The 27,496-nt window shown below is 35.8% G+C and overlaps 1 protein-coding gene across 9 annotated transcripts; it reads left to right on the top strand.

The window, feature by feature from the left end:
• Positions 1-1,991: 1,991 nt before the first annotated feature.
• Positions 1,992-27,261, top strand: LOC129278018 (ATP-citrate synthase-like). 9 transcript variants are annotated; one of them, XR_010295902.1, is made up of 22 exons: positions 1,992-2,122; positions 7,143-7,296; positions 7,900-8,022; positions 10,212-10,376; positions 11,282-11,373; positions 13,469-13,548; positions 13,767-13,894; positions 14,286-14,404; positions 15,189-15,399; positions 16,008-16,137; positions 16,772-16,881; positions 17,535-17,657; positions 18,179-18,285; positions 19,171-19,223; positions 20,274-20,389; positions 20,679-20,783; positions 21,541-21,764; positions 22,580-22,661; positions 23,749-23,859; positions 24,360-24,490; positions 25,392-25,973; positions 26,863-27,261. XR_010295902.1 is itself a non-coding variant. In XM_054914218.2 (20 exons), exons 1-20 carry the CDS (start codon positions 7,147-7,149, stop codon positions 25,507-25,509), a joined length of 2,478 nt encoding a protein of 825 aa, XP_054770193.2. In that variant the 5' UTR covers positions 6,838-7,146; the 3' UTR covers positions 25,510-27,261. The 9 variants fall into 9 exon arrangements, 1 of the variants encoding a protein (XP_054770193.2); XR_010295901.1 differs by having other exon boundaries at positions 2,078-2,122; positions 25,392-26,022; XR_010295896.1 differs by lacking the exon at positions 1,992-2,122 and having other exon boundaries at positions 6,802-7,296; positions 25,392-26,022; positions 26,830-27,261.
• The last annotated feature ends 235 nt before the right edge of the window (positions 27,262-27,496 follow it).

Raw genomic sequence — 27,496 nt, 5'->3', positions numbered from 1 at the left:
GACAGCAATTGCTATATTATTTTTTCAGTCTTCAAAATTTCGGGGGCCAAGTAGGCAACGAGGGAGGGGGGGGGCATGTTTTCTTGGTGCCGTCACTTTATTTCTGTACAAGTCTTGGCCCTCTGTACTATTCTATTAGTGGACGCTGACGATTCATCTCTTCTATATTATAAAACCACACGTGTTTTTTTTCATCGCCCCGGCCCTGTAATATACCGGGCGTGGTGGTTTAAGCAGGCTAATAAATGCAGTACGCAAACATGGGCGGCGGTTTAGGTGAAAGAATGAATATAAAATTTCAAATTCAGTATGTTTACCCCAACAAAAAGTTGTTTTAAATAAAAAAAGAAAAATCAAACAAGCATGAAACTGAAAATGTCAAAATCGGATGTAAAATAAGAAAGTTATGACATTTTAAAGTTTGGCTTAATTTCACAAAACGGTTAAATGCACATCCCTGTCGGTATGCAAATATGAGGGATTGATGACATCACTCACTCATCATTTCTTGCATTTTATTATATAAATATTCTACACTCTTGAAATAGTTGGGAAAAAATGCCCAAATTTTAACCAACCCTGGGCAACATACTGTCCACACAACTATTGGTTAAAATCTGTCCAATTCGGTAATAAAAACAAATTATTGGGTAATAAATTTGCTCAATTGGATAATAATTGCCCAGAATATATTACCAACATACATTATCCAACACAGTTGACAGTATGTTGCCTAACATCTTCAGTGTGTGATTTTCTCATCATCGTCTTGTAAAAGAAAGATTTCTGAACATGATTGTGTAATTACCATTGTTTAACATTTTATGGTTCAGTCAAATTGGTTCTGTGTGTCAAATATGCAAAAATTGAAGTACATGTATTGTATAATTCAAACAATAAAAAACAAAGTAACGAAATAGTGAGTGAGGGACATCATAGACTCTGTAATTTAAATGTGACTAAACTGTGCATATAACTATTTTGTGAAAAGTAAGCGAAACTTTAAGATGTCATAACTTTCTTATTTTACATCCGATTTTGATGAAATTTTCAGCATTATGCTTGTCTGAATTTTCTCTATGATTCAAATCAACATTTTTCTGGGGTGGACTTGACCTTTAAGTGAATCTTCCTCCCCCGTATAAAAAATGTAACATATAATGGTTTCTGAAAGAAAAGAAAAAAGTTTGGACCGTAAGGTGTAAATATGTAAAATGGCATTTTGACAGTTAGTGCATTGGCCTACCTCTCCCGCTGATCAATTATGTTTTTGTAATATGATTCAATTTTAAGTCTCCAGAAAAACCTGGGTCCGGAACAAAAATGGTTTCAAACCACGCATCGCTTGTTCCACTCTCTCCAATTAAAAAGTATACTATTCCTTCGCTGCTAAATATTAATAGTGGCCCTGCCCTTGATGTCATGTATCAATTGTAATATCGGTTGCCTAATAACTAATACCCCCATTACACAAACGCTACGTCCATGCAGTTCTCGCTATACGTCAAAGAAAAATGGCCATGACGCAGTGGGAACTGCTGCAGCGTACTGAGAGCGTAGCGAGAACATTGACGTGGCATAGTCTGCATGATCTCTGGAGACAAATTTTCCGCTACGTAGCGGGAGCGCCGTCTGAGCAGTGCGTAGTACTGACGCACTAAGGACCTTCTTATCGCGTACTAAAAGCTCCATTGACGTAACATAGACGTAACGGACACGGAAAGAAAACCACTAACGCGCCATGAATGTATCAAGGACGTAGCGCAGGCGTAGCATGCACGGGACGATTTCATATTTTTCGAAAACAAGGAAGTTATCGCTACGTCCCTGCCATTTTTTCGGAATTTCAAGGACGTAGCGGGAACTTCCTCTGGTGTAATGGGGGCATAAACGAAGCTGGTGCCACGTTGGTTTGCTTCTGAACTTCAAGAACGTAGCGGAAACTTCATCTGGTGTAAAGGGGGTATAAGGAGCTGTATTGTTTTAGTGTCGTTCATTCGGATGTTTCAGATCACGGATACATTGATACATGCTGGTATACCATCATATTAAAGAGAACAAATATGACAAAACAAACATTCAGAGCCAACTGAGGACAACACTACGGATGAAAACCAGGAAGGTAATTATGTTCAACGTTGTATGTATCACGCATTGGGCGATATCAAGAGTCTGATGTTGACCTTTTGGTTCGCGGTTGTGTCGACTAGAAGTAATCAGCATGATATTAAAATTTAAATCGAGTTGGTCCTGGGAAGAAAGAAAAATCTCACTATATAGATGTTGAGCTATGAATAATATTTTTTTGAGAATTATATATATATATATATATATATATATATATACAAAACAAAAAAGGTAAGTCCCCCCTTTAACAAACATCCATAATTTCCGAACCACTGGGAGTTTTTACTATATTTTTACATGAATGTGAAGGTAATTTTATAAGCTACCCTCTTAGTAAATGTTACGGACGTATCTTATGTCATGCTTCAGTGAGCACCGCCAGAAGGCAAAACTGTGAATTTTTAAAAGTCACAAGCAAAATATCATGACTTTGATTCCAGTTTATTGGAACGAAGTTCACATTCTCACCATGAAAAATAGTCAGAAGCAGAAGGCTTGTAAAAGGTACTTTTTAAAAGACGATACAACTTTGTTGGCTATATTTCACGGTTGAATAAACACAGTCAAAATTTGCTATCATTGCAATTTTTACACATTTCTATCGATGAAAATGATCGAATATGATGACAATTTTTTTGGGAAGAGTATCTTCAACAATATTCATCATTTCACGGCTCAATGAACATTCAATCAAAACAAAAAATACGATTTTTAAATATCATTGGCAAGTAATGTTTCAATTTGGTAACTGAAATTATCTTTTCTCAACCTGTTTCGTGATGTTCATGACCAATTAACATGTTTCAATGATTCAAAGGCGTTTAATTAAACATTCACGCTTGAATGAACATGCGGAATGTGATTAGCTCTTTTTTTACGTAATTGGAAAATATGCAATTGCTAACTATGGATATCTGCAACAAATCTTCTTGCATAGTTAATTTGATTTGATTTTTATGAAAATCCCGATGTTTAATACTTCAGTGAGCACACAATATTCGAAAATTATGCAAATGGGAAATGTTTAAGGCCTTGGCCACACTCTATGCCGTATCAAATGGTTATTTTGGTGTGCGCACCTTTTGGATAGTGTTACCCTGAAGCCATGTGCGAAGTTTCATGAGAAAACTGTTGGCAGAAGTAACAAAAACCGTCCATGAAACAAACCCTCATTTCCCTTTTGTCAAAATTTTGACTTCCTCTCTCATAGACATTGTGTACAGGGTGCATATGTTTAAGAATAAGTAACCCCTTATTCAATATGGTGGAACTTTTTTTTCAAAGCTGTCCTTAGCAGTATCATTTGGCAGTTATGTATATTGACCTATGGGCAGAATTCTATGCAAAAATGAAATCGATTCGTTTATTTATGGATGAGTGAGCACGCCTCAAAGGGGGAAAAGGGGCATTTTCAATGTCACTGACTCATTTTGAGGTGTTATAAAGTGAATAATGGGGGCAAATTTTGTTTTAAATGTAACTTATTTGGTGTTGTTTTTAATCATCCATCATTTCTATTACCACACACTTTCCGAACTTTTTACACTTTCATGGTTGAGCGAGCACACTCACAAACTTAGGAATTTTCCTAACAATTTCTCAGGATCGGTTGAATTTATGAACAAATAAGTGATGGATCCAGAATTTGAAAGTGGGGAGGTGCCGAAAAATTGGGGGAGGGATCCACTAACATTTTCAAATTTTAACATGTTTGAACAAGTTACAGAGGATACTAGCATAAACCCATATGATGATACGTCACAAAAAAAGAATGTGCTCACTCAACCATAAACATACGTTATCAAAATTTTGTGTGGAGTATCTAAATGCTGGATAGTAAAACAGCGTTAGCACCATAAAATTCACCCCAAAACAACCTTTGCCCATCTTTGTCATGTTTGTAGTTACATTATCTGAAAAAACGACTCTTGTGACTTTCAAAAATGGTCATTTTTAATTCAATCTTTGATTACTCATGCATGATCCAACCGATCAATCTCATTTTCCTCCAGGAATTGCCTAATGAGTGTAAAAACACTTACGAAATATTATATCTCAAAATTATTCCGTTCAAAAGTTACAGCATTTTGATTTAGGGGGACTTACTTTTTTTGTTGTGTGTATATATATATATATATATATATATGTATATTGTCCACCCCAATATATATATAATATATATAATAATACATATAAAAATATATAATATAAAGAGTTTGGTTGCAAAAGGGGTTAGGTCCACTTTGGACCATTCTGAGAAAAATCATGTTTTTTATTCTTACTTATTGCAATATTCTTATGAGAAACTAAATTGTCATGATATACCCTATCATGTGAACATAGAATTGGGTATAAAAGAAATCTAACTGTCTTCAATTTTTTTCTCTATATTTTCTAAATAATTATCATTGTGGACATTATCCCTTTTGCAAGCAAACTGAAATGAATCCAATCTCTATTGAATAATAAAGTGATTTTTCTTTGCCACTTTTATTCACGTTTTAACTTTTAATGTGAATTTCAAATTTTCTGTGGTATCATCGGAGCGACTAAAAATCTATAGGTTTTGAGATAGAAAACAATAAAATTTATCAAAAATGGAGCTAACCCCTTTTGACATATGAGCTCTTCAGAAGAGTTTGGTTGTAAAAGGGGTTAGTTCCACACCAAGAAAATCCTTTTTTTTTATTCTCCCATATTGCAATATTCTTGTGCGAAACTAAATTTTCATGATACCCTACCATGTGAACATAAAATTGGGTATAAAAGAAATGTACCTGTCTTCATATTTTTTTTTAAATATTCTTTTTCCAAAAAAATATAATGAGATGAGGTGAACTCAAAAGATTACGCAGGACACCATTCTTTTGAGTTTACCTCATCTCATTATGTTTCTCTCTCTCTCTCTCTCTCTCTCTCTCTATATATATATATATATACATACATATATTAATTCAGGCACTGGCGTAAATCCGGTCGGAGCCTGATTCTGAATTTTGGGGACACCCTCACACCAAGGGGTTTGTATATGGATATACATAAACGTGTAAATAATACTACCATCTTTCAGTTAAAGGCCTATAACGATTTTATTTGATGGCTGCATTGCAATGAATTTCTTGTGATATAAATTACTGATTTACAGTTTATCAATATGCGATCGAGCGAAGCGAGCGAGTAATTTATAGTAGTTGGACACCAGGATGGTGTACAAAAATCGCTTTCAAAATTAATGGTGTACAATTATCATATCACGGGCAATGTATATACTGTAGATATGTACATAATACTACTGTACCATCTTTCATTTAAATCCTTATCAAGATTTTTTCGAAGGCTATATTGTAAAGGATTTGTTGGTATATAAGTAATGAATTACAGTAAATATCAATATGCGAGCGAGCAAATTTATAATAGTTGGATGACAGAATGTTGATCAAAATCGTCTTTCAAGGCATGTGGAATTATTGAAGAAATGCAGAGAGTGAGCGTAATGAGCGAGTCTTGAAAATTTGCTTCAGTTGTTTAAACTGAAATGCATTAACGAATGACCATAAGGGTAAATCATCAATAAATTAAACTTTAGAAGAAATAGATATAAAGAGCAAATAAGGATTTAAGAACTTTGACTGCATTTAAAGATAACTCCACGCATTAACTATGTTAACAGTAGTATTAATCATATAATGATAAAAAATATCGTTTATGTCTTGAAGGGGGGGGGGGGGGTTATTGTACATGCCACCCCGGGATTTACGAGTTCAGGGGTGTTCACTCTGTATAGTTTTAGGGTCATTCATTCCGAGGGTTTTCCACCGCGCCACTGATATTTGCTGGTATACCATCCATAAACAGATAGATTATGCCTACTTCAAAATTGTATGCATAATAATGACGATTTTTCGTTATCCGATTAAATGACAAAATACTTATATATATATTTTTAAAAATAAAATGTCCATTAAAGCTTCACTCTGATAAAGCATACATCTAAATTTGCGCGATTATTGTACGGACTTCAGGTGGAAATGTTGGAGGATTCTCAATAAGCATAAAGGATCGAAAGTGCCAAGAGAGGGGGGGGGGGACTTGTGACGAAATGGGGATGGCCATTTCGAGACAAGCTGGGGGTGGGGTGTTTCTTGAATGGCTCTGTTGAGTAGTGTTCTGAACCAACTTGATATTCATAGGAGGAAAGAGGGGAGTTTGTACTTTTGTATATGATTTTGAATAAATTGTCATAATTCATGAAGTTCATTATTCTAGAGATCCACACAAACATACACAGATACACAAATAAATAATTGGCACAGTAGACTATTCAGAACAGCCTTTCGCGAAAGCCCCCCCCCCCCCCGTTGTCTCAAAAGGGTGCGTTAATTTGATTTCCTTCCCTCAACCCACCCTTTCGAGAAAAGCCCTACCCCTGGTTGTCTCAAAACGGTGCGGCGAATCCCGTTGTGCGAACACAGACTGTCCTTACAAGCCCTGGAAAGTGGGGGTGTGGTGGGGGTAGATTCGATAAGTCCTGACTCTGTCCACTTTCTATCTTATAAAGTGACAATTAGAAATTTCGATTGTGGCGGGTTCTGTTTAACCAATCGTAACCATGGACCTGGCTACGGAGGATTATCTATTGTTACTGGGGGTGCTGTGACAATGTTCAGCACCCCCAGTAACAATAAACTAATCCTCTGTGGATAGGTCCCTGATCGTAACCAATAATTTGTTTCGAATGGAGTTATATTGTTTCTAGCGTCATTAAGACGTCATGCATCGTATCTCTAGGTATTATAATGCAGGGTATTGTTTTGTTTCGTTTTCATGAGCAATTTAATTTTGCTGGTATTGTGATAAAAGGCCAATTTATCTCCCTTTTGCTCCTTCATTTAACATAAATCGATTGTTGATGCAAGCTGATGTCTGCTTCCGCCACAGAAAACACTCTTTTTTTCTTCCGATTCATACCTTTCATCAAAATAAAATAACAACTCAACTATAAAACAAACCAAAAGGAGAATGACTTCGAAGGTGATCACAGAAGAATATGGAAAGAGACTTTTGTCGAATACTTTGTCGGAACATGTTGGCCAACTTAGATGTGCTAAGGTTGATGGAAATACGGACTGGGATAACCTTGTTGTATCGCACGAGTGGCTACGATCTGAAGTAAGTTTTATCATTTTATTCATTTATTTTTTTACCTATTTCTCTTTTTATTAAAAAAAATATATATTATATTATTATTATTATTATCATTTTTTTTTTTTGGGGGGGGGGGGTGTTTCTGGGGGCTTGAAAAATTGTTGACACTGATCAGCTAATACAAGGTAAAAGGCCTGTTATGGGAAGCGTGGGAGATTGTACTGACTAAGCTGCTTTGAATAGGTGTCTGTAATTACAACGAGCGCCATGCATCCTAGTCAAAAATATGTTAGATTGTAATGCGAAAGAGCGTGTCGACCGAGCGAAAAAAATATTCAAACAGCTTTGCGCTTCACTAGAATACTGTCATTAAAGAAGAAGATCTGTGTTGCCCTCTCCAGGCGTTTCAATCAATATTATTTTTATAATTTATACGAGAGTGAGTGTATCGATCGAGTAAGAAATATTTTCAAGAGCCGTTCTTCACATCTCGGGAATATTTGAACTAAATAATTACAGGGCCTACGGTACAACAGGGTGATGTAAAGAACATGGGCAATGGACACCCTTTTGGAGGTAATCTCTTTACCTCGTCTGTAATCAATCGTTTTTATCTATCATTTTCAGCGACTCGTTGTGAAACCGGATCAAGGATTGAAACGACGTGGTAAGCTTGGTTTGCTCAAGATCAACACTGACATAGTAACGGCCAGACAATGGATTGCAGACAAAATGGAAGAAGAATTGCAGGTAATGTAGAAAGTCAGAATTTATATTCACAGTTCACAGTCGTAAAATTGGAAATACTAGATAATAATGTCGAAAAGTGAATTATGGGCATTCATCCACTTGTTTGTATTTTGTATTGTGCTTATATTATTTCTGTTCCACTTTTGATGGAAATTTCAGTACTTTCTGGTTCTTTTATAAAAAAGAAAAAAAAATGGATTGAGACCTAATGCTTAAACTAAACGGTGATTTGCAATGTCAGTTTTTGAGGTTGTATGTATGCCTAAATGTGTTATATGTTTTTTTTTTTGTGAGATATCATATTCTTTTTAAAACCAACTCGTGAATAAGTTTGCATCGGAATACCTTCATATATTCAGATAAACATATCTGGTAAAGAATGACATTCATCACGTTTTTAATATATTTAAGGGTCCTTGTGTGCATAATTAAATCCTGTCTAGGTGCCCGTATCTTTTATTTATTACTGATACCGTTTGGTGAATAGAGAAATATCCTGGCAGGGGTGGATCCAGGATTTTCCAAAAGGAGGGGGGCACATTTTTCCGAGGAAAATTTGAGAAGCAAAAAAGAAAAGAAAAGGTTTTTAACTAAAAATTTAGGTTATTTCGTCCACGAAAATATTACACAAGCAAAAAAAGGGTCTTCACTTTTAAGGGGGGGGGGGCACACTTCATTTTCATAGGCATTTTGTTATGCTCATTTTGTGAAAAGGAAGAAGAAACGTATGAACATTTATTTTATACTTGTGAATTTTCAAAATCACTTGGGGATCTGTGTGCAAGAAGTTTAAATTTTGAAATAAATAAATCTAGATGGCAAAAAATTATTTACGGGAAGCAGGAGAGAAGTAAAGGTAAATATCAATTAATTAATCATGTTTTGACTTTAGTCACATATCTTAAAAACCGAGGATTAAAAAACCTCCTTCATTGAATGAAATAAAAAATAGTATTAGGGGGGATCAAAGAGAAGAAAAGAAATTGGCAACAAAGAGGGGACTCTTACAATCCATTTCTCTTAATGGGAAAACTTAAATATTAGACCATTTATTGGAACCCAGAGCCAGTTCTCCACCGGATAGGGGATGGGGTGTTTTAGGGAGGGTCGGGGGGGGGGGGGGCAGGGTCCAGGGCTGAGTTTTTTGTTGGGATTGAATTTATTTGAGTGAAGAGGCCGAGGCGTTGGGTTTAAAAGGAAATGCTGATGGCTTTAATTCGTTTAGGTTTTATTAATGATTTATTTTGTATTTTGGAAAATCTCTTTTCTATGTTAATATTTTACACTAGGAAAAAAATTGAATATGTTGAATTTATTGTAGAAGATCATTCTTAATGCATGTTATTATCATCAATGTTATTTATAATTACGCATTGGAAGATGTCTGATATTGTGTTTTATTATAAAACGTAAGGAAAAAAATAGTGTTAAATTTATGAGTTGTCAAGGTATTCCTCAATTTGTAAAGACATCAAACTTTTATTTGTTATATGTATTTTATTTTGTATATGAATTGAAGTTGTCAATAAAAACTTCTTAATACAAAAAAATACTCGAATGCTTAGCCATCCGATCAAGGTAGCTGTGATACAGCCGAAGCAATATAATACACACGATTGACACGAAGAAATAGTGGTTCGAATTTGAGTTCTAGTGGTTGATACAATAGCAGCACCTCAAGGGATTCAAATGAGTGCAATTATGTTCATTTGAGAACCCCGAATGATGCAATTGGCTATATTAAGCACCCTATAGGGTGCGAAGTTGAACCATGCATGCAATAAAGGTTCAAATTTTGAACCTTTTTAATGTTAAGTATAATGCACCTTAAAAGGTGAAAGGTTGCACCATTTAGGGTGCAAACGAGCATTTCTGGGTGAAAATAAGTAACAAAAGGTGATTTACACTCTTTAAGGGTGCAATATCATACACCCCCAAAAGGTGATACAAGTGTTTTATAAAGGATTCAAGAATTTCTTAGAGTGTGTATGCAATGAAACTCTTATAAAATCATGTTAATCGCTATTAAATGCAGCATAAATATTCATTAAAACAGGCGTAAATAAAAAAAACGACAACAGAAATAGCACGATCCCTATTTTTTTTTACACAACCAACAAAATTTCCTTTAAACACATTTTTTTAAGATTAGGACACTAAAAATTTAAATTTTGCCCAATTCATCAAAGGTGGATGGAGTAAACGGTCGTCTTCGTCAATTCATCATCGAACCTTTTGTGAAACACGACCCCTCTACAGACGAATATTATCTGTCTATCTACTCTGAGCTGGATGGTGATGTAGTCTTGTTCCACCATCTCGGCGGTGTCGATGTCGGCGATGTTGAACAAAAGGTGAGCGTTTTATAAATTATGTCGAGTGAGGAACCAGACTGCACTGTTATCAACTGCGGAGTCAATTTTACTCGGAATGGCGCCAGCTGATCGAGTCAACTCTGCTTCGAGTCAAAGTTGAATTAGTTGCTCTTTCCTGAGTTACTTGGCTTGAAAATTATGACTCGAAAATAAGTAATTTTTAAATTGATTCCACACCGTTCCGAGTCAGAATAATTCGGAATCCGAGCAACTTTAACCCGGAATAAGGTTGACCCCAAATTGGCACAATTCCGAGTCAGATTTGACTCCGCAGATGATTCTCCTTCAGTTTTACACATGTGTTACACACTGTTTAATTCAAGCATTTGAAACAGTTCCATCACGAACATGAGGGAACCACAGTGCAGCCTGTGCAGAAAAGTAAAGTGTGGACACATGATATTTCACAGTGTGTCACAGCGTGTACACTATCATATCAGTGAATCAGAACTATATCAACACGTCTCTTTCCTACACCAAAGAAGTACACAAATGTGAACCTATTGTGATGGACAATATGGCCACACTCGATATAATAATAATGATATCATATAATAATAATAATTCAATAATGTGAATCTTTATATCGCTGGTGTTAATTGGCTCTGGCGATGGTAGCATTTAAGAAATCGAATCTCTATTTTAAAGTCTACATTCGCGCCCCCTGCTTTGATTGGTATTCTTTAAATCAACAAAATAATTTCACATTTCCTTTTACCTTACATTTACATTTTTTTACATTTCCCATTACATTACATTACATTACATTAATATTTACTTTTTTTTTACATTTGCCATTACATTACAATTTTATATTTCCTATCAAATTTCCAATTACAATTTATATTACAATTCTTTCCTATCATGCTTGATGATTGATCCAGGCTCTAAGACTGAAAGTTGGAATAAAAGAAGATTTAAGTGAAGATATTGTGAAGGACGAACTCTTAAAAAATATCCCAACTCAGAAGAGAAGGTAAGCGTATTTGCTTTGTTGCTTTGTTAAATTGCATGGGATGAGGTTAATTTCATTTTATTTCAATTGGCTTCGCCCTGCCTCTGAAAAGGCCAGTTAACCAGGTAAATTGTCGATTGGTCTAAAGTAGGTCCCTGATCGCCTCATCTTATATGGCATATATAGTTCGTCTACAATCTGTTTGTCTACCAACACTTTGCTCTAATTGCCGATGAGCCATTCAAAATTTTGTCAAATGTCCAGTTTGGCTATAAACTTAGTCCAACCCCAGTTTGTTTATATGGCTAGATGAACTGTACATGGAACAAATATTCATTCTATATAGTATACGATGTGGAAGAGAGAGCAAATTGGAATTAGACTAAATGATGATTTTCCTAAAGTGGGTATTAGGCCAGTACTTGGAGTGCAGACCAAACGACAATTATATAGACCAAATTGATGGTAGACCAAATGGCCCGTATTCTGAACTCTGGTTTAAATTAAACCCTGGTTTAAAGTTGTGGTTAACTATGGACAGTCAGTTGGGGCACAAATCTCTAACAGTACACATTCAATTTATTAACTCGTATGACACCCAATTGTTCATAAATGCCTGGGAATGATAACTGAAGTATTTTTCTTCATTATGAAAGCCAAAGGAAACAAAATAGTAAACATAAGAAATATAGGCCTACAATATAAACATATTTTTTTGAACTGCTGGCTCCCCAAAATTTTAGCACAGATTTAGACCGTGGTCTAAGTTAAACCTGACTTCAGAATACGGGCCAAAGGGTTTATCCCATGTGGTATAAGACTATCTGAGATGTAGTCAAACTGCTCGTAGACCTTTTCGTTGTCCATCCCTCCCTGTCCCTAGTTAAAATCTCATCAATTTCTTACACTGTTGATCGACCCCCTATTGCTTGAACCTACATATAATTAACTTGTTTAATATTGTGTAAAATGATTCCTCAAAAGTTGCACTTCATCATCATTTTTGTCTCGCCTGCATAGCAGAGCGAGACTATACACGCCGCTTTTCCGACGGCGGCGTCGTCAACATTGAAATCTTAATCAAGGTTTAAGTTTTTTTGGAAATGTCATCATAACTTAGAAAGTATATGGACCTAGTTAATGAAACTTGGACATAAGGGTAATCAAGCATTAGCATTACTGAACATCCTGCATGAGTTTCAGGTCATATGATCAAGGTCAAAGGTAATTTAGGGTCAATGAACTTAGACCATGATGGGGGAATCAATATCGAAATCTTAACCAATTAAGGTTAAGTTTTTCAAATGTCGTCATCACTTAGAAAGTATATGGACCAAGTTCATGAAACTCAGACATTACTAAAGAGTATGCCTGAGTCTCAGGTCACATGACCAAGGTCAAAGGTCACTTAGGGTCAATGAACTTTGATAATGTTGGGGGTATTTGTAAAATTGTGAAATTATGTAGTTCATGAAACATAGACATAAGGGTTATCAAGTATGTTTTTAACACGTCTTAGGTCACATGATTATGGTCAAAGGTAATGTTGAGTCAATGGACATAGTATTTTATTATCATAGTTGATTTCAAAGTCAGCACTGTTGCTATATTGAATCGCGACATGCAGGCGAGACAGCCAGAGGCGTTTCACTTTTTTTTTTTTTAGTTAAAAATATACACCCCTTTCTTATTGAGTTAATTTTACTGCCAGCCACACATTGTGCGAGTGAATTAATAAATGTCTGAATGTCAGAAGGAAGAAAAACCATCCTTTTAATGTTAAGGGGGGGGGGGGAGGTACGTCCAGGGGAGTTGGGCCCCTAGACCCTTAAAAATGATTTAGGGGCAATTATGGTTGCCTTTGACATCATGTTTGATTGAATGTTTTTGTTTTATTTTGCTTGTTATTTTTTGCAGATTACATGGTGACTTTTGAACTTTTTTTGCTTGGCAGAAATGAATGGCCCCCACCCATGATAAATCCAGGATCCGCCCCTAAATATCTTTTCGCCGTCATAGATTGATTTTCGTCATCTCACATTCATTCCGTATCAATGTAATTATAATCATGCCCCTATCTTGCCATATCTTATTTTATCTTTCTTTTTGTGTGCAGTATTGTTGCAAGATTCATTGTCGATCTCCTGAAGATGTACCAAGACATGCATTTCACTCTTCTAGAAATTAACCCCTTAGGTGAGTAATTTTCTATGATGTCTTGCACGATGTCATATGATTTCCCATATTTTTGTGAACGAATTATCACAATTTCTTCTTCTTCTTCTTACAATAGACGTAATGAGTTATTAAAAGAAACATTGTGGGGGAGGGGGTGCCCCCGACCCATTTGCCCTAGTGCACGCTTAAGTTTCAAATCCTACCTCCACTGTCATTATTCTCTTCCGTTGCTGTAGTTGTCCTCGACAGAGTGTACCCTCTAGATCTGGCTGCGACGTTAGACACCAAGGCCACACCCATGTGTAAGGACAAGTGGGGGAGGGTGGAGTTTCCGCTTCCTTTCGGGAGATTGCCCAGCGAAGAGGTAAATGTTTACCGTGACTACTCTTTATGAACCTTGTTTCCTATATTTGTTTATGATATGTGAAGTGATAGTAAAATTTTCGTGACTGAAATATGGATAATGAAATATGTATGAAATATGGGTAATGAAATGATTTAATGTTTATTTTATATAATGTAATGTTACTAATGTAAAATCCTTTTAAACGATATCTTCGGGTTTGTGTCGAAAACAGATACTAATAAAGTATACGTATTTTCACAATATAGATGTACCCAAAGCGAGCATTGTTTTTAATTAAATGACAGTTGCCTGATGTAAGTAATCATCGTCATAAGCAAAAGAAGAGAGGTTATAATACTCATCCCAGAGGCACGTCACAATTCAGTATTACTTCATTTGTACTGTGTAGGAGCGATTTATCTCTGAGCTTGAGAAAGGAACCCCAGCCAATGTGAAGCTGACTGTTTTGAATCGAAAGGCAAGGATCTGGTCTGCTATCAGCGGGGGTGGAATTTCTTTATTGCTCGGGTAAGTGTTTCATTTCAAACTATGATTTTTCGTTTGTCTTGATTTAATGGTACACGCCCACATTATGACCCAATAATGCAGATTAAGTACCAAAAGTTAAAATACCACCAATTATACATCTGTGGGTTAACATAATTCGGCAATTACATGCATGCAAGAAAAAAAAGACATCGAGTAGCATATATACCAGTGGCGAACAGATGGGGAGGGGGCTTATCCCCAAAATTTTTCACGACCAAGAAAAAAAAGAGAAAAGGCAAGAGAGAAGGGTTAAGTATAGCATTATTTTCTGACTATTATGTCAAAATCTATATTGGATTTTTTAAATAAAAAATTTGAAATTTTTGCTTGCTCGCTTCGCTTTCACGCATCTTTATAAACTTCCCCGATACGCCATATCTGACCCCTCAAAAATTTTGACTCATTTTTATTACGCCACTGATACATACAGTTATATTATTGATAGATGCAATTCAATTCAATTCAATTCAATTTTTTTTCATTCTTCAACATAATACAAGTAAATACAAGATAAATTAGTTCAATTTAAATAAAAGCATGAACAAAATTCAACATTTAATAAATGATATACATATTCAATAAGTGATTCAAATATAAATTAACATGCATGTCAAATTTAAATCAATATAATCAATATCATTAAATATAATAGCGAGAGACAGAGAGAGCCAGATGGCGGCCCTTTTTGCAGCAGCAGGAGCGGGACTTATAATTGCCTTGAAATCATGTTCTTAATATGTTTCATATGTTTCGGTGAATGTAGAGATACTGCCATGGTAGATGAATGCTCTCATGAAATAGGCTGCTATGCTCAGTTCTCTGGTCCACTGAATCCAACACAAATGTACGGCTTCACCAAGACAGTGCTCGATTTGATGTTAGCTGAAAAACACCCGGATGGAAAAGTACTCGTGACCGGTAGTCAGGCTATTGACGTCACAACACTTTTAGCCAATAGGATGGGACCAGGCGTGGTATGTGTACACGAAGGGAAAGCAATTAAGTCCTTCAACACTATTGACGTTATAAGAGTATTGTCATGAAAAATAATGTGTCGCAAAAAAAAATAAAAATGGTATTCTATTCCTTCACCATGCTTTTACATTCTGATCATCATTTCACAGTCTGTTTGGGAAATGAATTTGTTTGACCGATCGATTTATTTGATTTATTTCAATCATAAGAAAACAATAAAGAAGGACAAAGATGAATTCTTCTTTTGATCTCATGGAAGTAAAATCTGGGATTGGAATTGTGGCAATATTCGGAGTACATCGGGACATCGATATTACTCGTCAGTCCATTTAGAGATAAAAAATGAACGAAATAGGAGAAGAGGAAACAAAATGAAAAGAAAAAGGTGAAATATAATATCATTTATTTAATCGGTCAGATCCACTGCTCAACAAATTTTTCAGTTTTTAAAAAGCCACTCGCTTTTTTTCACCTTACGCCATGTTATGACCAGTCGTTCAAGTAAAGTGATTTTTGTTTGTTACGCCACTGACTAAAATTGGAAGTGTCAAAATTTTGTCCAAATTCAGGCCTATCTAATGCAAATTTGTTTTATTGATGTTTACAGGGAATGATGAAAGCATTTGAAGAATACAAAGAAAGATTGATAGATCATAGAGTATCTCTTTATATCAGAACTACTGTCGGCATCGTGGGTCCTGAAAATGAAAAGCTGCCTCACTCTTTGGCCAATTTCGGTATTAATTTACTTTTATTTGTACCTTTAATTTATATAAGCTGGATGATAAGTGTTTTTGTGTTTTATCCTTTTCAACTATTGTAATATTTCATTAAACATGAGTAGATAAATATGTTTCTAAAAATCAATAATGGATAAGAATTTTTTTTATCAAAATAGAAAGAAAAGCTGTAAAAAGAACAGTCTATATTGCACGAGTGTACAGACGGGGGGGGGGGGGGGGGGGTGTTGGGGACACGGACCAAAAATTATATATACTGTATAATATAATAATATATGCTCGCTCGCATTTTTTGTCTCATACAACATTATCTTGCCCCTCAATATTATTTGCCTCATTACGCTCCTGCTGGTGATATAGAATCTCGCCCCATTTGCCGTGAAGGGGTGGAGGAATCAGGAAAAAATTAAGGAAAACAAAACATTTGGACATAATCAATACAACATAAACTTTATGTTCAGCAAATATACCACCCTTCAGCAAATACCAGCAAATAGCGGATTTTGTTTTGGTATGCCGAAGAAAATATATTTTAGAATACTTACGATATTCGCTCTTGAATTGTAAACTAGTTACTGTTCCCAGGTCGCGGATCAGTTAATGCTAAAATTATTCATCTATTAATTTTTAGGTATTCCTGTGCATGTGTTTGGAGGCGAAGTGCCGATTGCTGATATAATTCGATATGCTCTTGGCAAGGAATCGATACCAAGGAATGTCAATCACCCACGAATCTACCGGGTATGGTATAATGGTCATGATTAGGACCCTATATTATTCTAAATTTGAAAATTTGAATAGGATTATTCTGTAGTAAAACTGTTTACTGTATAATATGGTCACATGATAGAGATAAGCGAATACGAAAAAAAGTAAAAACAATGTGTCACGTGCGCTATTTCATATCATGGTTCATTGTCTCAGTATTCTTCTCTATTATTCCGAGTAGAGGTGCGAGGACGGGGGGGGGGGGGGGGGGGGGTGAATGGCAATGTATAACATCATTATATTTTAAAATCTGTATTTAGTTAACAATTTACAATATTTCATTATGTTTAGCTATGCACGTAAAAGGGGACATGTATAAATTAATCATGATCATCATCGGAATCAGAATCGAATTGGAATTATTCAGATCACTGAGTTTTGTATGTCTTTTTAATAACTTCAATGTCTTAAATATGATTGTGTTTAAAGAAGAATCAAGATGAACTATATGGATCTATTTATGAAAATGAAATAAAGTTGAATAAAAAATTGTTAATTCTATCATGAAATCCAATCTGAGTATAATTGGGTAGGTCTAAACATTGTTACAATGCATTCGACGCTGGATGTCTGCTTTCACGGTATTATTGCATTATTCGTTTCTCTCTTCATTCTTAAATAAACAGAATCAAGAACAGACCAGTTTGACGACCAGTAAGAATGAATTTAATGATGTCATCACCCTCGGGGAAAATAACGATGAAGTCATAAATCTCTCGCCAGACGACATCTTTACTCCGACTACAAGGGTAAACATACTTTATTTTTAAAAATAGAATATTGTTTTCTCACTTTCAAATAAACGACATTATAAAGTACGGTTCTGGTTCCGTTTCGAAAAATGAAAAGGGCTCATTGCAAAAAGAGCTTCAATCAATCAGCTGCCAGCATTTCCGTTTTTCGAATGTGAACGTAAATTTACAAGGTCTATTGGCCGTACAAAGACATATAACACGGAAATTTCGCACAATTCATTTTGAATATCATTTCAGTTCACATTTCTGAATTGGGTCAACAATTTCTTTGAAAAAAATTGTAAATAAAGTAAAAAAAATAGAGAGATTTGTTCTCGAAAAAGAAGCAGCATATATAAAACAGGCGACTTAAAAGAAAAAAAACAGGATGACAATTTATCAATTATTTCTATTTGTTGATTAATTGATAGATTTGCATGGTTATAACATTTCAAAATATTTTAGGTGTCTTTGTTTCTTCCTTGAAGGCTGTTTTATGCACTCATGATATTCCTTTTCTTTTCTTTGTATTGCAGTCTATCGCTATCGGTATGTTTCCGATCGCTATACAAAATATTATCGGATTTGATTTCGTCTGTTCCCGGAGCCATCCCTCAATCGCCGCCATTGTTCGACCAAACAGGTATGATTGTATAGGGGTGGGGATGAAGGGGGGGGGGGGGGGAGCGAATATTATATTACATCAAAATAGTAAATCTTTCAACAAGAACGATTTTTTTTTTCATTTTTCTTCAAATATCCATAGAGCTCACTCCCAATTTTCTTTCACTTTTCTGTACACTAGTACCTGCATATCTGACATATACCCTCTATATAATCGTTTCATTCAATTACTACTTGAAATTCAAGGTATGTTTGTAAATCTTGATAAATGAAGCAAAACGGAAACTACAATTTAGTTAATGGTATACCGTTAAATATGTTATATGTATAACGATGTTGTTTATTAATCAACATCATCATTCATTAACCCATAAACCCATTTTTCTAAGTAAGATAATTTTTATAAGTGAGGCATCCAGCACAGTAGCGTAACTACGGGGGGGGGGGGGGGGCGGCTACAAAAAAATGTTTATAATGTCTCTTTTTAGTTCTTAATATAAGAAAAAAAAAATTCATGCTCACATTATTTGATCAGTGAAATACATATCCGTTTAATGGCACAGTCCTTAAATTTCTCTATTAGGTCACTACCTGGCAATTAAGCGTGCTTCGTGCACCCACTAAGCGACTCAAGATTTTTGCTGGTGCCCCTCAATGCCGTGACCCACGGTACACTACTGTTCCCGCATGTCCAGTCCTGCACAATGAACGCCACACCGCTCTATATTTTAATAATTAGCCATTTAACAGTATCACTAAGTCTAAGAAAATTGTCATCTGCTCCCCGCATTTCCAAATTTGCCACGCCTTCCAGGCATGACGTCAACAATGACAGATTACGAAAAGTCCAACTTGATGTGTGAATACACTAATTTCTAATACCGCGTTTTTCCCCCTTTTTCAGCGAAAATGGCGAAGAAAGCTATCCATGGGGAGAAGACGATATATCGATACCAGGTAAGACGACCGATACTAACTCGATAACATAACTGATGAAAATAATTATAGTTGGCACATGTATATTGTTGAAATTTGTGTTTGGGATGTCAGAGAATACATTTTATTTATGGTATACGTAGGTATTAAACTATAAACAAGATAATAATTCGTTTCCTCATACATGTATTTTACAGATTATTTCGTATTTTTGTGGAAAACACCTGGTGGGTGTTTCATAAAGCTGTTCATAAAGTTACGCACGACTGAAACATATTCTTAGGTCCTAAATCAATTACATAGGGATATCACATAGCACAAGAAAGGATCATAAGTCGTGCGTAAAGTCATTCGTATCTTACGAACAGCTTTATGAAACACCCATCAGGTAAGAAATATAGGTTTATCAGCATTGAATTGATTATAATATCAGCTTTTTTTAATGTGTAAACCTGACATTTTCTGGAAATCTGTATTTCTCATATTCTATTTGAAGTTCAATTCCGATTCATTCTCATCTTACAGAGAAAGAATCCCTATAGTGAACAATAATACTTTATTTTGTAATATGTGATGTTTATCTTCTTTCTATATTTCTTTCCTATAGAAGCTTTAAAGTGTCATCTATGGTGAGATGGCGAGGTAATTTATCTTGCTACGTCCTCGTTAATACCCTCATTATGTCGCTAAAAATGAGGAGATACGTCATCTTGCAAAGTCGACTTATTATATACAGTCCCATTATGTTGACATAGCGAGATTCGTTATCTTGCCAAGTCGACTATAAAAGTTGTATGTCGACATTGCGAGAAACATTCTTTCCAAGTTCATCTATTAAAAAGTTATATGTCGTCATGTCATGTTAAGTTATCGTTATCTAATTTCATGTCGACCTACAATTGTCATAGGTCGACCTGGCAAGATAATGTTTCTAGCCATGTCGATGTAATATATTAAGTTGACATGCGTAGATGATAAATCTCTCCATCTTGGCAAGCATATTCCACTTTATAGCTTCCGTATTTTCCTTCTGACAAACTCTTTTCTATTGTTTCTTTGTTTTCATATCAGTGTATGGAAGCCTATCTGATGCTATTAGCAATCACAGTGACGTCACAGTAGTCCTTAATCAGGCAATTGGTCCGGCAGGTTACGCATGCGCACTTCATGCACTCAGCCAGCCCCAAGTAAGAATCTTTTTATTGCCTACGAAATCTGCAAGGGGATTTGACACTAGTTGATTCAGGAGGGTAGCGAGATGGAGTAACAAATATAACAGAATACATTCCATGTTTATTAATTCTGAGAATTATTTTCTTAAAATTATATTTTCACTCTACTTCTACAAATAGAGGAGCGCTAAAGGCGGGCATGTGTCCCCTTGTTTCGACATGCCTACATATTGCAGTGTCCCTTTCTCCTTATTAACCATTCTGGACGTCGCATTTTTAATGTTTTGTCTTTTCTTTATAATAGGTTCGCTGCATCATGATGATGGTAGGTCACATCAGCGAACGTCAAACTAGGGAACTCATCGGCCTCGCCAACAAGAAACAAGTCCTCATGATCGGACCGTCTACGGTATGCTTGTTCATGAAAATTTGCTTATAGATTACTGAGTGAGATGGTCGTTTGGGATTAACTATGGTAGAAGTCATGGTAGCGACTGGTAAAACATGATGGATGAGGCGAAAACGATGATGAACGCTGACAACAGAATGTTGATGGTGAATTTGAGGTGATAGTGATAAAACAAGTGATGGGGGTTATAATTGTGGTTGTGGTGAGGTGATGCTGAAAATATGGTGACAGTGAGAACGGTGGCGTTGGTGATGATAGTGACTGTGCTAGTGATGATGGTGGTAGGGGTGGTGGTGGTGGTGATGATGATGACGATAAGTTAAGGGTGATGGTATTGGTAAGATGATGATGTTGGTGGGTTCGAATAATGAAATTGCATGGTGTTGATGACAATGATGATGATGGTTATGGTGGTGGTCATATTGATTTTGATGGTTTTGATGATGGTGATGATGATGATGGCGATTCGCTGATGGATTTGATTTGATTTAATATTTACTTCACGTTTCGAACATACATTTTCATATACATACACAACCATTCTCAGTTGAAAGTTATTACTTGCCATTGCATGCGTTTAGTTGCTGCTGTTATTGATGATGATGATGATGGTGTTTTGGTGGTGGTGATGTTAGTAGTGATAATGATAAAATTATATAGTGTATATATATGGTAATCTTATAAATTGTTACCTATGATTAAACTTTCAATTCTAAATATCATCATCATTTTCAATGTATTTTTCAAACCTGCACAGTTGAAACACGGTCTCCAGGTTAACATCCTCAAACCCGGATCGTTCCGGTGTAATCTATTCGGCGACATCGGCGGTCCCTTACCCGATTTGGTCGAGCTGAAGTTGTACCGACAGGGCAGTGTAGTGTATTTGTCACGGTCTGGGGGTCTGTCCACCGAGCTGTGTGTGTCCATAGCAAGAAATTCAGATGGAATCTACATGGGGATATCACTAGGCGGTGGAAGGTAATAATCCATGCTGATTTGTTCGATCAGGGGCGGGACTGTAGGGGCAGGGATAACCCCCTCTTTGATTTCTTAAGGATATACAAATGGGGGGGGGGTGTTAAAAAAGGAAAACAGAGGAAGAAAATTTAAAGGGAAGAAAGACGAATGTAAAAGAGCTGATTCCATATATTACCCATCTTATTAAATTGAAATCAATTGATACTACGGATCAGATTGATATCGGAATTCAGAATAGGGCTTGTCTTTCAAATAAGAGTTGCGATATAATCATATAAATTTATCAAGATTGATGTAAATGCCTATCTCTTCATATTTTGTTATCAGGCTCAGTTGAGTTCGATTAGAATCTATTGCAATTCTTTGTAAGAAGTACGAAATTATAAATCCTGAAAGCTTACTGTATTCCTTTCGTTCCTTTGTCAAAGTAGATTGTTTTCTATCATTATCGTGAGCATATTACTGTAAGACTACATGATCAAAATGTTGAATTATACAATGTCATGTCGGTAAGAAATCAGCAAGCTACTTGAGTATACTGAATCTGTTCAACGTTGTAGTAGGGAAATGAGCTAAGACTTTTGAGGGGTCATGATATAGTGTATGGGTAAAAAAATAGCCGCGGGTGAGCAAAGCGAGCGAGCAAAACCATTTTTTAAATGGACATAATTTTGTGATAGATTTTGATAAAATGTTTTAAAAAGTGATATTTCACTCGTGTCTTTCGGCAGTACGACCAGGATATACGCCAGTTGATCAAACTATCTGTTTCTCCTTTTTTTTTTTAATTTTGATTTTTTAAAAATTGATTTCAGGTATACCGGTTCAGGGATCATGGATCATATACGATTACTTCACAACAACCCTGCTGTCAAGTGCTTCATTATTATTGGAGAGGTTTGTTCAGTAAAATTACAATATTTATTCTTTTCTGTGCGACGGTTATTTATTTATAGTCTGCAGGCACAGGCCGCGATTGAAACTTTGATCAGCAAATGTGTCTCCACGCAAAGACTAGCACATACAAAGCTTGCTGTAAGGCATGAGTAGGCTGCACATTCAGACCCTTAACTCGAGTGAAGGGTTTGCACAGCAGACTAATCTATGTACGTCTCATTGACGTCTCGGATTCCCCGCAACGACTTGAGACATTACGAAGACGTCTCCTCGACGTTTCTTTGAAGAATATAAAAGCGTTTATTATATAATAACCACCACGGTACCATGGCCCAGTTACCATGGCTACCTTACTAGCCAGTCAAAATAAAATAAAGGTTTTCATGGTAGTTATATAAGGACAAAGGTAGTAGCATTTTAAGACTTTATAAATCTGACCCCTGGTTCCGAATGGCATAATCGACAACAATTGTATTTATTTCTAATGACAAATTAATGACAAAGTAAGTAGATAGATATATAGATAGATAGATGAATAGATATATAGATAAATAGATAGATCAATAGTTTTTTTCGATAAAAAATATCAAACATCGTGGCGGCCAAGCCGAATTGTGATGCATTCATATATTAATGACATCAAACAATGCAGTAAAAATGAAATACATAACATTGAATAATAGTTATATTAATCACAAATACTGAGGAATGGAAAATTACAAAGTTTGATTAGAATAGTATAATGACAATTGACAAAAATTCATTGATATTTGCTAAGAATGAATAGAATAATTTAGATTCATTAATAATTGCAATTAATTTGTAATAGCAGAAATTGAACTGAAGTGAGGAACAAGTGATAAATATATTATTATGAATTCGTTATACTGCAATTATAGAATCATATTTTAGGGGGAAAAAAAATCAAACATTGATTTGAAAACTAGTTAAATGTAAATACCAAAAACTATAATATCGGTAATATTGGAATGAGATTTGCTGGTAATCCGCCTCTACTCCTAACATGTACATTTATTTTTGAAGAGTTGAATTGATAAATCATTTTGTCACTCATTTTTATTCACAGGTGGGAGGAACAGAGGAATATGAAGTATGTAAAGCTATAAAGGAAGGAACAATCACCAAACCTGTAATTGCTTTCTGCATTGGTACATGCACAGATCTATACAAACAAGAGGTAAATGTTTAAAAAAAAATCATAATCCGATGATTATAATTATATTTTTTTTTTACTTTTTAACATCAGAAAATAAGAAGTTACTACTTATGTTATTGATTTTAATGCTTTAATTGCACTTCACGGAACTGTTGGTACTTCATCGTGTAGAAGTAGCTGGTAAATCTTAAATGCCACTCGATGATTTGATTTGATTTAATGATAACCAGATTACAACGATGCTCTGAAAGGAGCAAATGAGTGAGGAGGAGGAGAAGGAAAGAAAAAGAAGAGAAGAAGAAGAAGACAAAGAAGAAGAAGAAGAAGAAGAAGGAGAAGGAGGAGATGATGAAGAAGAAGCGGAAGACAAATTAAGAACAACAAGATGAATAAGAAGAAAATAAAGAAGAAGAAAGAATAAGTTAATGGATATAATGAAATCATCACCCAATAATATTTAGGACATTTATGAAAAATAAGATTTGCTATATTCTTATAGAAAATTCATTTCTTCTATACAGCCTGCTTATTTCGGCCATACCGGGGGAGGAACTGAGAGCGAGAGAGAGAGTGCAGTAGCCAAGAACAAGGCCCTGTCACAAGCTGGCGCTATTGTACCTGATGCATTCGACTCCATGGCTGTCAAACTCGCGTAAGTAAAGTTTGAACATTCTCCCAGACAACTTCTCGGGGTGCAGAAATATTTGGAAGGTAGAAAATAATTTTTCGAAACCCTATACTCGATTTGTATTAAAAAATGTTCAAGGAATCAGTTGGGTCATTTCGCTTCCTGCATGTCCTAGCTTCTACTTCATATAAACTGATTTTCCCAAGATCTTCCATTTAAAATATAAATAAGAAATTTAATTAAGTTTTATTCGGTTGTACGCTGCAAAATGACAGAACATCTCGATTTCAATTGTTCGGTTTAAATTTATTCTAATTCTTAATTCTTTTGCGTCGATTTTTTTTACTTATTGTTAGAGCGAAGTTTCAAGAACCGCTACGGTAACGTATGTTTACACAAATTAAAGTTGGTTAACAACACGCCAATCGAGGACTCTGCACACGGAAATCATTAGAGGCTTTGGCTGTTACTGTTATTGTATTTACTATTATGTTGTATTTTTTGTAAACGTGTTCATTTTGGTCCTTGGACCTTTGTATCATGTATTTGTATTTAATACCGAATAAATAAATAAATAAAACGAGCCAAACATGTTAGCTCATTTACCCTGATCTTAACCCTTCGTACAAAGAGTTGTGATTGATCCAATCAACCCAACCATTGAAATTCGTCAATTATTTGATTCTTCATCTGAGAGGATTTATGTGCACTCTAATTTGAGATGATAATGATGTATGTATGAGTATAAATGGAATTACACATTCTAGATGTTGGCGTTGTTAGCTTTCCATAATTGTGATTGATTTGATCAACTACAACTCTTTGATAGACTTGGCCTTGGCATACCGTCTTAACGAAACTAAAAATGGAAGACATATTCGCCACACATAAACTTAACATGCATTTTTCAATATTAATTTCACAGGGAAGTGTACGACGGGCTTGCAAAGGAGGGTAAGCTTGCACCCCTGGAGGAACCACCGGTTCCTGTAATCCCAGCCAATATGAAACCAGCAAGACGACCACCAGTGTTATCACAGTGAAGATGACTGGATCGGGGGAGGGGGTAAGCTTGCACCTCTGAACAGCCGGTGAGGTGTCCTCCTGGCCGAGTTGTTAGGTTTCCGACTACACGGTGAAAGTTCGGGGCTCGATTCCTGCCTATGCCCTTGAAGAAGGCATTTTATATACATTCCTCTTTTATCCTGGATCAAATAAATGTAAATAGTTTAAATTATTTAAAAAAATCCTTTCATCCCAGCCAATGCAAAACCAGAAAGACGATCTGCAGTGCTGTCACAGTGAAGATGGTTGGATCGTGGAGAGGGGAAGGGGGTAAACTTATATCCCAATAGATAATAGATATACCATCAAGTCTAGTCATCCCAGCCAATATGTAACCAGAAAGACGATTGAAAATGATTGGTGGGGGGGGGGGGGTTAAACAATAATTTGATTTGCTTGGATGTAAAATATATTTGAATTCGAATTCACTCCAATGCCGCGAGTAAATAATAAAAAAAAAACAGTCTGTCCAGTCTTCGATTATCGCCTTGGTCACATTTGCTCTACGGCGGCCGTACGGCGAGTCGAAAACAGCTGTTTTCTTATACCCCTTTCATAGTGCCCTCTTCATTTTTCACCGGCGAACTTCGCCGGCGAACTTCTCCGCCTCGCATTCCTCACTTCCCCGGCGAAGAAAAAAATGTACCCTTTCGCACTGACATTTCTTCCCCGGCGAAAGTCAACGGGCGATTGCAGAACAAACGAAAGGAAATTGTAAACATTACTTCTTACCTATTACAAAAAAGTATCAAACAAATTAATTACAACATATTTTGGAAGTATTACGATAAAAACAAACAATATCACCTTGTTTTTATATCTTAGCCCATTTTATACATGTAAAAAGTGCTTTTTAATAAATATTGTTAGTAAAAAAAGAAAAAAAATCGAGGGTATCTACTTGGCCATAGCATTCAGCTGAGCTTGCAACTATCGCGCGCGGAATCTCGGTGCAGGGGACTTTGGGAGAGAAAAAAATTGACCTCTGACGTCATTAAAGAGGAGAAGTTCTCCGGTTTGCTTTCATACTGGCCTTTTCACCGGCGAACTTCACCGGTGAAACAGTTTCGCCGGCGAAGTTCTCCACCTCTAGAGGTGGAGAAGTTCACCGGCGAACTTCACCGGTGAAGTTCTCCTGTGTACCTTTCATACTGGACACTTTCCCCTTCGCTGGCGAACTTCGCCGGTGAAGTTCGCCGGTGAAAGGCGCAATATGAAAGGGGTATTAATTTTGATTCAAACAACCTAAATGTAGTTGGACAAAAAATGTTAAAACGGCTGTTTTCGACTCGCCGTAGGGCCGCCGTAGGGCCGCCGTAGGGCCGCCGTAGAACAAATGTGACCATGGTATTAGGTTCATTACGATTTTACTCTCTTCTGTTTAACAGATAATCGTGTTTTGTAATTATTGAATGCAGTATATTGAATTTGATTTGATTTATCGTCCAAAAGATGTTACTTGGAAAGTCTTATTTCCACATATCTCTAGCAATATTCATTCAGTGAATTTAACTTTGTATGTTATCATCTAGTATGTTTCTTTTGTGCATGGTATATAATATGCCTGTACTTTCAACTTTACAACGGGTGTGGCTCTGTATTCTATTATTTCCGCTAGACCACTACCTTCTCTATTCATTTATTTTATGCATTATTAATGTTTGTTCATGCATGTATCTTATCTTTGGATTTTAAAGGAAAAGAAATAAAACTTGAATAATTTGTCTAGATGTCAATGTTGTCCGAAAGCATTTTTTTTTAAGAGGAACTCTTTCAGAATTCATTTAAAGGATACCGATTTATTACATTCTTGTATTCCTTCATGTGCATGTTATGGGCGTCAGCGCAGAATAATATATTTTGCTTAGTTTGGGACGCAACAATAGATGCCTCACCCCATGAAAAAGGATAATCCTCTACACTGACGCCCATGGTTTATATCATTATCATCTTCACGATGTCGTC

Source organism: Lytechinus pictus, chromosome 15 (assembly GCF_037042905.1).
Source record: "Lytechinus pictus isolate F3 Inbred chromosome 15, Lp3.0, whole genome shotgun sequence".
In the NCBI taxonomy this organism is placed as follows: Eukaryota; Metazoa; Echinodermata; class Echinoidea; order Temnopleuroida; family Toxopneustidae; genus Lytechinus; species Lytechinus pictus.
This window is presented reverse-complemented; position numbering and strand designations above follow the sequence as displayed.